At 41.5% G+C, this 16,174-nt stretch overlaps 1 protein-coding gene across 4 annotated transcripts in view; it reads right to left on the bottom strand.

Annotated features, from left to right (window-relative positions):
* The window catches only part of MTUS1 (microtubule associated scaffold protein 1), a 162,543-nt gene that overhangs the window by 112,689 nt on the left and 33,680 nt on the right, over positions 1-16,174 (bottom strand). For all 4 annotated transcript variants that reach the window (XM_074992859.1, XM_074992860.1, XM_074992861.1 and 1 more), the window contains exon 2: positions 1,069-3,414. In XM_074992859.1, the coding sequence (XP_074848960.1) occupies positions 1,069-3,204 (2,136 nt within the window). In that variant the 5' untranslated portion in view covers positions 3,205-3,414. The remainder of the gene's footprint in view (positions 1-1,068; positions 3,415-16,174) is intronic.

The raw sequence follows: 16,174 nt of genomic DNA on the forward strand, positions 1-16,174 counted from the left end.
TTGTACATATGATAAGCTGTCTCTGTTTAACTCACTTGCTCAAGGCAACAAAGACCAGAAGAATTTGACTATAACGTGGCCCTACGTACAGTAAGACTCTAAAGAGACAGGAAGTGAAATCCTGGTATTATTCAAGTCAATAGAAATTTGTTCATTGATTTCCAAGAAGCCAGGATTTCACACTAAACCAGAGTGGCTGGCTCCCAGTCAGCTGCTTAATATATACATCTTATGACTTATTCAATAGGTTTGTGCTAGCAAGTATTACGATGACAGCCATATACACCCACAGTGAGATAAGTCATAACATGAAACATTTTAGACTTGACACTTATTCAGTCACGAGTCACACTACCTCAGCTATCTCCTACCGTTAAACAATGAAACTAGACCAAAAAAAGACTTTGCTGATTGTTTTTACATGTGCTTTTGGCTACTTAAGAATATTCTGAACTTCTTGTGTACCAAGCAGTCAATTTAAGTGTGGATTGCACAATTACCATGAGACCCTAATTTCAATATCTAATTTTATAGCCTAGTAATTAAACATCTGGAATGAGAAATTTAATGTGAAACTTGAATTCCCTTAAATATTGTTATTTGAAAAGGTCAGTAGTGTTAGTCTGTCAATACAATAAAAGTTAACATGCACATCTTGAAGTGCAAAGAAATAAAGACCTATTTTTAAAATGTTCCATGCAAGTCATACTGTAGACTTAGACATTCTCTTAACCACTTTCTTAAAAAAAGCATCATCCGATAGCCATATTCAAACTACTTTTTACATGCAGTCAGAAGGGACTGCGGCTGAACATAGATGCCCATTTTAAGTGGATAGCAAACAATCAAAATGGTAGGATTTCCTTCCAGGCTTCCCCCTCCTTCAATGTTTTTGGGGGGGGGGGGGGAAGAGAGAGAGAGAGAGAGAATTAGCTCTATATTTAAGATTTTTAAAAAAACCACAAAAACTGAATCTCCCTGTAAATGCCTCAACTTCCATTCATACCTATGTTGTATAGGTTTCCACAGGTCAACACATGCAACTTAATTAACTGTAGATACACTTACCAAGGGAACAGGGCCAATGACAAATGTTTCATTTGTTGCACCTTTTATTAGCTCTTCCACTTCCAAAAGAGTTCCTAAATTGCAATTTTGCTCATTTTCAGCTCCACTCCAGTAGGTGCTTGCAACACATGGCTCTGCCAAGGATTTTGCGCTTTCCATTTTGTCATTCAGTTTTCCTTTTGAGTTCTGCATGCATGTTACAACTGCTGCAGAAACCGAGGAGGATGTTGAATTGGAAGAGCTTGCTTTGTCAATGTCTTCTGGTGTCTGCTTTACTGTTTTTGGAATTTTGTGAGAAGCGTTCTTAGAATGAGTTGTAGCATGCACAACTTGGCTAGGAAAGAACTGTTTATTAAAAAGTTGCTTATGAGGCTTAGTCATTGGTATTTCTGCTTTAGTATCTCTGTCTAAATCACCTTTTTTCTTTGCTGCTTTGATGGAAGAGGGTAATTGCCTTGGGGAAGAAACTGGTGAAGATAAAGAGGCAGTGGAGAGTTGGGGGGATCTTGGAGATGCCTTTAATGACACGTTATCTTTTGATTGCAACACAGCTCTGGATATAACTTTCGGCTTCACATTTTTGAAGTTTGGTTTTGGAAAGCTAATAATCTCAGCTTTTCTAACTTTGGTTATTGTAGAAGCAATAGGAGACCGGTTTTTTGGTTTTATTTCCATTTGTTCAGAACTAGTTTTAAATGAAGTCTTTTTACTGTCTCCTCTCATTAATGCATCATTCTTTCCCAGTTTAGAAGGTTCATCTCCAGTTTCTGCCGATGCTGAAATAGAACTTTTTTGGTTTTTTGATCTTGCCAGAGGTGTAGAAATATATGAATAAGGACTGGTTTCACCAGTTATGGGACTGAAGATGACAAAAGTCGCCTCGCATTTCAGCTCAGGTGTAGCAGCTACTTTTAGGTTTGGTATATTATTTTGCATTGATTTAGACACTGGAAAGTGGCTGTGTGCAACTTGGAAATCATTGCTTTTAGCAGAAACATTTTGTTCTTTGGTTAAATGCTCACTCACTTGGTTTGCCACCTGTTCATGGTCTCTGTTTACACCAAAACTCTGTCTTGGCAAAGAACATTGCTCCATGAATGAGTTATCAATCACCATTCTGGCTGGAGATGTGCAAGTTTCGGCACTTTCTGGTGTACTATGAAAATACTGTTTTGCATCTTTAATCAAACTAAAATGCTCTGGTGATACTGAATTCTTACACCGAGGATCTAGCCATTCATCAGCTAATGTTGAGGACTGCATTTCCATTCCTTGGAATTCTCTATTTTGTGGTGCTTCATCCACCAAATGGGTGCCTTTTAAAGATTGTTCATTGATCCCGCCGACATCTGGAGAAGCAAGAGGTAGTACTATCATGTCTGAAGAATTTGATGGATTTGGGCCCTCTGAAGCTTCCAGCACAGATGAACAAGGTGGTTTTTCAGTGTTACTTGTATCAAAACTTTTTCTCATATACATTTCATCAGAAGAAATGAATGTCAGAGAGAGAAATGTGTCCTCATTTTCACTTCGCATAGTCTCTCCCAGGTTTGCTATATCAAAAGACTCACAGACACGAGTGACTTCTAACGCCACACGAGCACAGCCTATTTCCTTTTTGATTTCTGAGTTTTCACTCCATTCCACAGGACTAAAGTGCGTTTTACAGTTAGAATCTGTCTGTCTAGAAGGCACAGGTTGCTCAGTGCTTTGATTCTGCAATCCTTTGAGGGCAAAATTCTCTTTCAGGAGGCTGGTGGTTTCCTTTACATTATTGTTCAAGACATACATGTAAGTGTGCTCAGTTGCAGAAGACGCACATGTGGCATCGGTGTTGCTCAGTGACGCTTCCCTACTGATAATTTCTCCAGCAGCGTTTTGTAGATCAAGTGCTGCAATATGTTCTTGGTCTGAAGAAATACTTGTGAAATGATTTATATCCTTAAAATCTGTGTTATCTTCACACTCAGACATTTCATTATATTGGCTAGCTGAATTTCCATTTATACGGGTGGCTGGATTAATTGAGGATTGAGTAATTCTGTTACACGTAAACTTATTTCCATTTTTGTCACTCATAAATAAGGGAGACTGCAAGCCATTTTTTGCCTTATTCTCTGATTTCTCAACATCCATTCCGAGTTTTAATTTTAAAATTTTGTCATATTATTTTCCACTTAAAATTCTCAAAAATGCAGGTTTCTCCACCCCGAGTACTGGAGAATGCAAAGCTCGACCTCAGAACAGATGAGTGTCCTTATGCAATGTTCAAGATGCAGTTCTTCTTGCTTATGTGCTCTATCAGTATATCCACAAATGCTCTGCAACTTGAACCCCTTATGTATTCTAAAATTAAAAAAAAAAAAAAAGTTAGCTGAAGCCAAATTTAACAAAATATTTCAGACACTGCTTTGTTTTTTGGAAAAAAAGTCATTTTTACCAACACAGAAATGTTTAACGGACCTATCAGATAAACAGCGCAGAGTATTTGCTAACAAAAAAGGTAGTCATTCAAACAACTAAGCAAGTCCATATTACAAACTTACCACTTCCCTACCGCACAGCCACAGCACCACTTGGCATTTACACTGGGAGACAGGGACTCAAATAGCTGCCCACAATATGTCAATATTTTCTGAAACTGAGAAGCAACTGTGTGGCAGTTGGAAGTGAGAAAACTTAACTGAGCAACTCCAGAACTAGTGATGTTGCCAAAATGCCTCATTCTCTTTAATTCGCATTATTCTGCATTTACAATGATCAGCCGTTTAGAACTGTATTAATGTGCCTCCTCTTCTGAAAAGAGACAGGTGATTAATATTTTGAAAAAGCTATCAATATTGTGGTTAGTATTTCTCATGAAGTAGATTGAGAATTCTGAACTGGTGCAAAGCTCACTCTCGAGACCTACATCCTTTTTCTTACAGGATGTCCCAAACTTTTCACAATGCATTAAGTGTCCTGGGTTTTTTCCCCTCCACCTCAAGACAAAATACTGGCATTTTGTGTTTGACATGCATTTCTATGTCCACGTGAAGTATTTTATACTTCCCTGCTCCACTCTCACGCGATGAGTAAACATTTCCTACCAGTCAGCGTTCAGGTCAAAACCTACCAACCAATACTGCAATAAGCTGTAAGCCTATCCCAGACCAGTCAGTATAAAATGCCTGCTACGGGGAAAGAAGAGGAGACTAGCATATGAGTCCTTGTGACTTCCCCTTCTCACCAGTGTGTCACTGGAAACACAGAGGAAATGCATAACTAAGCATCCTCTCTAGAGAGTTGCTCCAATCCAAGCTTTAAGTCACTGGTGGGCAACCTGCAAGCAGCCCACTGGCATTCCACCTGCGGCCCACAGACGCCCTCTGCCCTCTCCCACATGTATCTTGCATACCGGGGTACTAGAGCCTCACACTATCTATTCCTGTGCGCAGCTGTTCAAGCTCTGGGAGGGAAGTGGAGAAGACGGGATGGAGTGTGAATCAGTAGATTCATGGTGCTCCAAGGGCTGTGTGGGCAGGGGAGGAGAAGGTACGTACATCTCTCCAGCATGTGAGAGGGACATGGGGAGACCAGGGAGGAGTTGTGCAGACCCCATGCAGCCTGCCGAGTCGTAGAAGGACCACTCACACGGCCCACGTGCTGTCATCACCCGTCGCCGCTCTGGATAATGGCGGGAGACCATTGTGCTTGACATCAGGTGCAGGACATGCCAGCTGAGCAGTTACCCTCAAAAATGGAGGATACAGAAAAGGGTGCGAGAAAAGAAGGGTCTCTAATTTTATATTTCAGAGTTAACAGCTGTTGAATGATTTGCTCAAGGCTGCGCAGAAAAATCTGTGGCACAGCCAGTTACCGGAGTCAGTACAGTTGCTTCACCAGAGACTGTCCTCTGACCAAGAAAGAGCACTGAAATATGAAGCACTTGAATATATTGTGACCATGTGCAATGCCACAAACTCCTACATTTTCTTTGTAAAACGTGCTCCCCTTCCTCAGTTTTGTTCCCCCAGTTAGCTTGTTCCCAGGACGGCAGTTTAAAAATGAGCATTGTGTGTGTAGTGGGGGACAGCGGTGCTTGCTCATTACAGCTCAGAAGTCTTAGGGTCTTTTTCAGGCAGTGAAAGTACACTCCTGAAATGTGAAGTAGCAACAACAGATGTAGTAAGTACTAGAAGTAGGTTTCTTATCCTCAAATACAAAGCGTGCCAGTCAAACTTTTCATTTTAGCTTTCTAAATGGTGTTTCAGTACGGCACTCTGAAAAGCAGAGGTGGAAATTATAGAACACATGGGACAGAAGGCATAAAGGAAGGCTGTCAAATTTATACTGTCTTCCTATATACTTGGAGACATCTTTCTACCCTGGTACAAGACCCCAAGCTCTGAAATTCACAGTATAGTCTTGACAGTTTAGACAGCACAAAATTTCAAAATAGTTTCATTTTCTTGGCATACGTTTTCTTAATAAGAAAAAAATGCGGAGCTTAAAAACTTAACTGTTTCTCCTTTTTTTGCTTCCCACTTTGCATTCCTAAAAGGAAACTGGAAACATTTCTGCTGAGCTGATTTTTAATCTTCATCTGCAGTTACTCATGGCAGCAAATCACATCAGATTCAAAGTTGTTTATCCAGGTCTTTCCAAAGCAGACTGAAGTCAAGAATGTAATACAGGTTGAACCTCTCTAGTCCAGCAGCCTTCGGATCTGACAAGAGAATTTGCCAGACTACAGGAGGCTGACATTTTCTAGCAGCATTACCAACACTTCCACTGCTTACTAGTCTCTTACTAAACATTTATCTGTAAATTAAAGCTAAATAAGGGTGAACATCCACCCTGTTTTGGGTAGGACAGTCCCACATATCAGGCACAAGGAAAGCATCCCAATTTATTTTGCTAAAGGGGCTGATTACCCTGTATTCCACCTTTTCCCCTAGTGCAGGCAACTGTTCCACCCAGTTCTGGCTCCCTGTGGCTGTGGGGTCGAGGGGGAGGGGGGGAACTGGATCAGCATGGCTGCCTCTGGGCTTCCCCCAGCTAGGGGAGCCAAGAGCTGGATCAGCGTGTTGGCGCTGCTGCCGCCACACAGCTTCCCCCAGCTGGGTGAGCCGGGAGCTTTGCTGATGGGGTGGCAGCCTTGTTCCCAGCACCCCACCTCATGGCGCAGCCAAGAGCTACTGCTGTCCCCCTGCCGTCAGGAAGAACACCCCCTCCTGAGCATGGTGGCAGCCCCTACAGAGCAGCCATTATCTGACTCCAATGTAAGGGTGATCATCCATCCCCCCCCCTTTTTTTTTTTTTTTTGGCCAGGATGGCATCATTCCTCCTGTGTCCAATATTTGGCCGGGGTAGATATGGTCACCCTACAGCTAAACAGCAGGACACAGAGCCAGGACTGGAGGCTGGAAACAACTGTTCTTTATGGAACCAAAGAAAACTTGGCCACAACCATGATAAATGGTAATTCAGCTAGCTAACGAAAATCATGCCAGATTATGTATGTTGCTGGATGAGGGTGTACCAGGCTACAGAGGTTCAGCGTGTATCATGGCAGAATGTGTCCTTTTACAACCCTGTGATTTTCAAGACAGAATGCTCTTAACACATTTACAAACACTATCTTTAAAGCTACTTTTTAGAGTAAATCTAGCAGTAATAATTTTCTGCTATCCTGCATAGCAAATTTGGCTGACAAATCAATGGATATCTCCAGTTAAAGGATGCCTCTCTAATTTTACTACCAACACAGATTTAATACTTATGGCCAACCAGTAGCTATATGGTCCATGTCACATGCTAAGCCCTTCCAAGACACTTTCAATTACAGACAATAGATACAATGTGGTAACTGACTTGGAAATCTTAAAGATGGCACATATCCTTCAGTAAGGTTGCTATTATGGTAGCTATGAAACCTAAGACCAGCAGTTACAACAGGCCATACCTACATGACCCAGAATAGATGGACAAGTACATGGTGTTAAATCTGGCCTACAGTGCATGCCTCATTCAGATCAGTATCTTTTAGAAAGTAACTTTGAAGCTATGTGCATTCTGCTCACCATTAGTGGTAGTTGATAGGATATAAATATTTTAGCAGGTTAGGGAAAGTTTTAGAAGCTGAACTGCTAAAATTAGCAATGTACAGTAGACAGACAAGTAGGGTACAGAGCCATCAGGTCCGGGCATGTTTTTCCTCACCAAAGCAGTGTCTGTCTACATGGCAAAAATATACCTGTGCCAGGGTCCATACAGGGTGTGTACTCTACACATCACCATTAGGAATAGACGGTGTACATGTACATGATCTACAGCATTGCTCAATATTCACCTTCAAAGATACAAAAGCAAGGAATTTTAAGTAGTCAAAATAACTAAAAACTGTGCAAACTGTACATGCACCTATTTTTGAAATGTGTGTGTATATTGCACACAAAAAGCCTTCCTTCAACCCAGGCTAGGGGTGGTGAGGACAGCTTCGATGAGCAATACATGAGGGACCCAGGTCCATGTCCTTGGAAGGGGTAGGGACTCAGGTAGATGGTGCATGGACAGGGCATCCAGCCCTCAATGCCAGCTGGAGTGTAGCCCTGTCCCCCAGCACACACTGTACAGCACTCCAGAAGCAATTTAAAGGGCCCAGGATTCCAGCTGGTACCACCACCGCAGTAGCCCCCTTTACTGCCACACCATCCGCCCAGTGGGAAGCTAGTCTACAACCCAGATATTACAGTGATACGTCCTTTCCTTCCAGTGACTCCCGGCCCCCCGCCCCCAGCAGTAGTCCATATTCAACATTTTCTTGATAGTCAGCCTGGTCTCACATCCACTGGTATACACCAGATGTTTAAAGAGGGCATGGCAACTATTGGGAAAACAAAAAACATTAGCAGGCCCAGGTTATAAAACAATTCTTAGCCATGGCGTGTTAATTTTGCCATTACAACTAGACCTTGAACTATTAACACTCTTGCTTTATCAATGTTTTTAAACAAATCTTTACCCTAGGAGGAGATATTTCCTGATCATTTCAGCTCTCCAGGCCTTTCACTAGGTGCTGGAGAGTTTGAACACATTGAAGCCACAGTTTTATAATAAGCACTTAGATCTTTGAAAGACATCTCAGTCAAAGGTCACCTCTTCCTCAATTTCACACATGTATAAAGTAAAAGTGAACTTGAGAGTACATAAGTGTGGCTTTGGAACAACAAAAGGAGGTTGGCAAATAGTTTTTGTTTGTTTGTTTTTAAGTCAAATTTTGGGCTACGCCACCCAAAGAATATTAGTAAAACATACTTCTAACCATGAGACATAAAGCTGTGAATTCAAGTGTTCTCCACAGAAAGTTAAAGGGGAGAGAAAGTGCAATTTGACTGGTGGCTAGAACCAACCTTGCGGAAACAAGGAAACCAGAACAAAAACCAAGTAAAGATTTATTCTGAAGTGGAGCCCTACCAAATGCAGGGTCCATTTGGGATCCATTTCATGGTTATAAAATTTTATTAGTCAAATTTCAGGAGGGTTTCAGGAGATTTAAATCTGAAATTTCCATGTTGTAGCCATGTGGGTTCTAACCCAAAAGGGGACTATAGGGCGGTGGCACAAGGCTACTGTAGGGATGTGGCGATATTGCCATCCTCCTCTCCCACTGCTGTTGGTGGGGGACAGCACTGCCTTCAGAGCTGGGTTTCTAGCCAGCAGCTATGGAGCTACTTACAGACAGAGTTGATTCCTGGAGATGGATCTGACCTGACCCCAAGCACAACCCCTGCAAGGAAGGAAGTCTCATCCTTCACAGCCCATCCAGGACTAGTATACAGAGATAGGGACATGATAGGAGACCACAGCCCTGCTCCTCTCTTATACCAGGCCAGATTTCACAGCAGATATCAGAGTTCATGGTCTGCAGTTTTTTTCACTGCTATGAATTTGGTAGAGCCTTATTCATAAGTCTTTAAAAATTGCTATATGCAAGTGCAGAGTATAACGAAGGTCACTTGAGTTAGCACAAGCATGTACCTTCCTCCCCACCCCAGATAGTTAAAACATTTACCCACACACAAGAGGTCAGCCACTTTCATTGTTTTGTACCCAGAAAAAAAAAATTCACCCCCCCTCCTTTCTGACAGACGTACCTTGGGGGCAGTCCTTACGTGCACTACATATTGCACAACCATTGAGAACATAATTAGCATTCACTGGTATGAGGAGATGATATCTGCAGTACTCACGTGATCCATAAAAAAGCTGCACTGAGTCTTAAGGTTACATAGCTGTTGCAGTCACTTAAGTCAAACGAGTCATATTGCACATGTAAATCTAAGTCTGTGTGTAAATTGTATTACAGACCAGCATTGTAGCCTAGATTGCAGATTTATATGATCATGTAAATTCTTAGCATCTATAAAAACCTTGCATACAATAATTATAGTGTGTTAATCAATGACTAACCCTCTTGGCATAATTTACTTTATATCTACACAAACAGATCTTATCCAAAAATATAGCATGCAATAAACATAATTTCAAGATCAGACAGGAAAAAAGAACAAAGTCATTTCCAGATCTGAATGCTTATCCGTGTATGCAAACCACCATTTAAGATCTAGTTATGGATTTTTTGCAGCTATGTGACTAGGAACAACAGGGTTACCCATTTTGGAAACAGAAGAAGCTAATTGCTGCTCAGCAGGTAATCGTGCATGCTAATCTACTCTGCCTTCCTGCATAAGGATGGTCAATTGCTCATGAATAGTACTTTTACTGTAGTAACTTTTAGGGTCCATGCACAAAGGACATTTTTCAAATAATCATTCCATGTCAAAATGGGTTTTCCCAAAATGACACCTAGATTTCACTAAGCACGTTTTGATTAGCATTGTTATGAATGTCATTTTCCTATAAAAGTTCTCTTCTCAGTCTCACTTCAGGCTGAGGTTTATTTACTGAAACTTTTAGTAAGCACTGACATTCCAACACAAGACTTGAAAGTTATCAGACCAAGAGGGGAGTTTGAAAAGTAGTAAAAGAAGTCATCAGAAATACATCAGTAATTTTAAAGACACCATTAACTAGAACGCTCAGTAAATAACCCTATAAAGCCTTTAAAAAGGCAAGTGGTAAAGCATGCACACTTGGAAAATTATGCTTATTTCAGAACACTGTCAATACTTTCAAGGAAGTGTTGATGGTGTATTTCACCCCTTTTTCACTTAACCCTATTTAGCATGCAGATTGTTCTGATTAGTTTAATTCATTATTTTAAACCTCTTGGGGTAGAAGAAATGCTGTGCCAGTGATAGGTAACCTTACTTTCAACATCCTTGACTTCTGATCCTATGAGGTGCTGAATCATGTGACTAGACAATACTACCAGTTGCAGAATCCTCCCAAATCTGGCACCAATATTCAAAGCAGTGTAACAGAGGAAAAAAAACAACCCAGGGGGATCTCTGATTTTACTCAGTGTTTCTAACATCTGTCAGACAACTATTTCACAACCATAAGCTATTTCAAAATGTGCTAGCATTTGACAGAGTGAAGTAGTTGTGTGAATGGAAACAGCTATTAGCAAGAGGAAAGTGACGAAAGGATTAGGGATGCTGTTGTGTGTTTTAGGCCGACTGGAAAAATTCTAGAACTATCTAGAAGCTTAACTAGAAAGAGGAATCAGTGATTGTACAAGTATCTGGCTAATGATTAGTGGGGTTCTGAACTGATCAAAGGCTTCCCTGGCTACAGATGGCAACAGGCAACACGATTCTATATGAAATAAAATGCATCTTATCCTGTATTCATTAAGCCAAACTCTTGAATAACCGACACTGGACCCTGCCGGCTCCACCTCTGGACTCTACTGGCTGGGGCTGGAACTACCCGCTCTTATCCACTGGCTTGCTGAGGCTCCCTGTCCTGGCCAAGCCTGGGGCTAGAGCTGCCAGCCGGCCTCCACCTCCTGCCAGCTGTCAGCCCTAGAGCTCCTGGGGTTCCCCTGATCCCAGCAGAGCTCTGCTCCCTTGTGGGGTTCCCCCTGCCCTGGCATTGCCCTGGGTGTCAGCAGAGCCCAGCGCCCCAGGGTTGCCCAGTGCACTGGCAGAGTCCTGCACCCAGGGGCCACCAGCAAATCGCCACATGCTCATGGAGTTCTCCCATCGCTGGGACTGCCAGTGTTCCCCTGAATCAGCATCCCACTGGCTCCCTGGGGCCACGGCTGCCGGCAGGGCTCCATCCCCTGCCAATTTCCAGACCCAAGGCTGCCAGGGTCCCCGCCCAGTCTCTATTAAGCAGCATTTGTGAACAACCAGCAATCTTCTGGTTCTGGGGTTGCCAATATGAAAGTTTACTGTAATCAGTGTGTAAGACTATATTCAGTTCAACTCCTCTAACGCTCAGTCATAGGAAACAAGAGTAGTCTGATTTAAATAAAATTGTACACAAATTTCTGTGTATTGGTGCTGAAATTAAGTCTAAGATCCACTGGATCACATCATCTCTGATGGAAAAGCCCATTATTACATTTTTACTTGTTTGTCAGGTAGGTACATAAGACAGACCAATGCATCACATAGCCTTCTCTTAGTTAAAGGGCAGATAAAAAAGCATTGGTTTGAGATTTTAAAAAAAGATAGTTACAATTAAATCTCATCACAAAACATGCTACACACACACTTAGCATGCCATTTCGAAGTTTTGGCCAAGTGTGGCCACAGCCTAATGGTCGAATCGAAGAATACTAATGAGGCGCTGAAATGAATAGTCAGTGCCTCATTAGCATGCTGCCTATCAGCTGAGAGAAATAAGGGGATTTCAATGTTTGCGGGGTCCTTTCAAAAAGTACCCCACCCCCCGTGTAGCCGAGCTGCACATGAGCGAAGCGCCATGGCCGGCAGCATGCTAAAGAGGCACTGAATATTCATTCATTCCATTGCCTCATTAGCATGGCCATTTCAAGGTTTTTGTAAGTGTAGACATAACCAGACTTAAGTAGGATATAAACCTTGGGAACTGCCCAGGAGGCACAAACACCCCCCTAGCGCATTCATGACTACTAGAAAAAAAGTTTTCATCTTTGAAGTCACCAGCTTGAAAGAAAACTGTTAGATTTGGAAATCTAAGCAAAACTATGCCCTGAACTGTCTCTTGCAAAACACACTTGGAGTACTAAACTTTCCGAGATATCAACAGTAAAAACAGACTGCAACTGTTTATGTTTTTCACTATAATCAACTAAACAATGGTTGTGATATATTTTGTTATATCTTTGAGACTCTTGGCATTGCCGCTCTTGGGAACGGTGTGTCCTGGGCAGATGATTCAAGAAAGAGGTGATTCCATACCAATCTCACACATACTATTATATAGATCACTAAGTAATCCAATCATAATACAGTGTTAGCATACTTTGAGTTCAACATATTGGCTTGATTTATTGCTATTTCCTAGACTAAATCATTTACTGACCTCTCGTGTACAGCAGCAGGCCACAGAACTTTATCCCCTCACTGCTGCAGCTAACAGAACATCAAATATTTTCAAGTGATATCAAGTCTACATTATCAACTAACTTAAAATATAATAAAATAAAATAAACACAGCACTAGTATTTAGCACTAGGAATTAATTTAACAACTACTCACCAAAAGTATATTTTACACTTACCTGAAAAGGGCAAATCAAGTAAGTTGAAGCTGATTCTAATTACTCAAAAATGCAATATAGACTAAGACTTTTTGTTAATGTACCTTTTCTATGGCATGAATTAAACACTAAAATCCACAGGATGGCCAACAGTGACCTTTAAAAAGGCACAGGTGGTCCTAAAATTGTAACCAATCAGCCTCAAACATACTTCTAAGTTACCAAGTTAGAAGTGTCATTCCTCCAGAAAGATTACAACCAACCAAGGTTTTGAGTATTCTGTAGTAAATGGAAACTAATTTTCACCACTAAAATCCATCTCTCTTGGTGTATTTTGATGCAAAAAAGTTCTGTTGAAACCTCACTTAAACTGGAAAATGTAACTTCAGTGCTTAAACATGAAGGTGACATCAGTATAGCAATTCCTATTTTGACATAAAATCCTATTTTTTTATGTTGTGAGCACAAAATGCTTGCACAACTGTTGCAAGAGGAAACTGGAGGTTTACGCAAACAGGTAAGTAAGCTGAGTCTGTTAGCATCCAGGGAGGTGTGGTAGGCTGCATGGAATATTTTATCACGTTAGCTGGATATTTCTGATAAGCAGTGAAGTAGGTGTGGATACCTTCAATTTTCATCTTTAATACTGACCATAGAAGAAGTGTGTAATGGGATAGTTTCAGATTCCCTTCTTTGGAAGGCAATGCATTGGTTACACTCTTGGGGGTGGAGGGAGAAAAAAAAAAAAACTCCAGATGTTCTGAAGCAAGGTGTGACTTCTAAAGCTTATTCCATACCATGGAATAGCAGCACACTATCCCCTGAACACGCCATTGAAGAAGGAAAACTTCCCCCTCCCCTATTATTTTAGATGCTCCCCAAAACAATGGATTTAGTCAAGTATGGCCGAGAACTCTCTTGTACCTCAAGACAAGATCGACTACTGAAATATTTAATTCATCTCTTTAGTAAATTGTACAGAGCAACTTTGATGGAACAGCCCAATTTATTGCGATAGCATGTAGCCACTAAACACTGCTCTAGTGCTAGAGCAGATTCTCCATACTATTAGTTGAGTCAAGGCAGAAAACCTCTGTGGTCTTCCAACACTTGAAATTCAAACATTCTTTAAAGGAAAACGTTGGGTATAGATTGCTTAACGCAAGGGGGAGCTTGTGTTTTCCTCTTACCCATGATTCAGAACTGGCCCAAATGTTCAGCCTTTTGAAATCATGTCTTAATGTTTGCTATTTCAATGTGGTTTCCTCTCCGCTCACAGGAATAAAACCCTGCCGCCAAAAAGATAAAGTTGCAGTGTTGTGGTATGCACTACAAGCAGAAAACAGTCTAAACGGGATCACTGCTGAACTACCTAAGTGACTAGAAAATCTTGGGATGTGCTACCATTTAAAGGATGATTAGAATTTTTACCTTAATAGGCAAATAGTTGCATCAGTAAAATACTTTAATCAACTAGATCCTGGGAGAAAAATGTACTGAAGTTATAGAACAAACAAACAAAAACTCAACAGTGCTTCTTGTTTTTAACAGCAAGACACACAGTTTACCATTTCCAGTTTATTCAACCTCCAAGTCAGAATACTAGGCTTTCTATGCATTAAAAACCATATAAAAGTTTCACATTCAAGTTCTCATTTCTCAAGTCATTCTAGTCAAAGCACTCTGGTGTCTCAGCTGTCAACAGTGCATAAATTAAACCATAACCACCTCCTCCTCCCCTCTAGTGAAAAGCCTGGCAGCCTGGCTTCACCTTGCAACACACCCTGTAGGTCAAAGCCAGAATGCTCCCTTGGATGTCAAGCAAAGAATAATTTAAAGCAAGTGCAGATTAAGGTACAAATGTCACATGCTCCCTTCATGATGTGCCACTTACATAGCAACTACAGTCTAAAGCAGCTGGATTATGTGAACCTTAGCCGTTACCTCACAAGCTGATTATTATGAACAAAGGCATGGAAAACCACGGCAAAGTCTGCATTCTGGGAAAAATCCAATTGCTTGCTGAGACCAAACAAATAAGCCCACACTTATTTCCATAATCTATACACCCTGGGAGAAGCAACAGTTCTACATGACTGACCCCAGCTCAGTGCCAGTACACCCTTTGCAAGTTTGCAGATGACACTAAACTGAGGGTGTGTGGGGTGGGGGGAGGTAGATGCACTGGAAGGTAGGGAGAAGGTACAGAGTGACCTAGACAATTTGGAGGATTGGGCCAAGAGGGAAAAAAAAGAAATCAGTTGAGGTTTAACAAGGCGAAGTCCAAAATTCTGCACTTAGGACTTAAGAATCCCAAACACTGCTAAGCAGTAGCTCTGCAGAACTTTGCCATTACAGTGGATGAGAAGCTAGACATGAGTCAACAATGTGCCCTTGTATCCAAGGCAAAGGCATATTGGGCTGCATTAATAGGAGCACTGCCAGCAGATCTAGGGAACTGATTAGTCTCCTTTAAGTTGACACTGGTGAGGCCCCATCTGGAATACTGCACCTAATGGGGGCCCCCCCATTATAAAAAGGATGTGGATGCATTGGAGCGAGTCCAATGGAGGGCAACAAAAATGATTATGAGGCTGGAGCATATGACTTGGAGAAGTTGAATGATTTAGGCTTTCATCTAGAGTTAAAGAGGCCTGGGCAGGGGGTGGGGGGAGATTTGATAGCAGCCTTCAACTACCTCAAGAGGGATAAAGAAGAACCAAGTTATCAAAAATTTCACTTTGACAGCACAGTGAAGTATCACACTGATCAACTTGCAAAGCATGTAAAGAGAAGTTTCGGAAAAAAATAAAACCACAGGGGTTTTTTTGCAATTCAGTACAACAATACCACTGTTGAAACTCAATGCTCTCGGTTGCTCATCTATTCTTAAATTTGTGGATGATGGAGCTGTGAAGGAAGAAATGCTCTTCTCAAAAGCGCTGGAGACCACAAAGGCTTCTGACATTGTAAAGTTTTGACTTTTTTTCCCCCTCCCTTAAAGAAAAATGAACTTTCATGGGAAAAAGCTGGTTGGCGTTTGCACTGGTGGTGCCCCATGATGCTTGGCTCTCGCTCTGGATTGGTGACATTGGTCAAACAAAAAAGAACCCAGACAACAGGGGCTCACTGTGTAATCCACAGGCAAGCCTAGGCTGTTAAGACCTTTCTAAAATGACCTGTGCAATTAGCTGAATTTGGCTATCAAAGTTGTTAATTTTATGAAGAGCAATGCTTTAAATACAAGGCTTTTAGAAGTGCATTGTACGGATTTGGGAACAGATCATAGAGCTCTCCTGTTTCACAGGGAACCCTGCTGGCTCTTGAAAGGAAATATGCTGAGGTATCTCTACAAACTCAAAAACATGGACATTTTTCTCCAAGGTCAGAAAAGGAAAAAAAAAAGGAATAATTATATGGTACTTTCCAGATGTCACAGCGGATAATCCTCTTTGGAAGTGGATGT

The sequence above is a fragment of the Carettochelys insculpta genome, chromosome 4, assembly GCF_033958435.1.
Source record: "Carettochelys insculpta isolate YL-2023 chromosome 4, ASM3395843v1, whole genome shotgun sequence".
In the NCBI taxonomy this organism is placed as follows: Eukaryota; Metazoa; Chordata; order Testudines; family Carettochelyidae; genus Carettochelys; species Carettochelys insculpta.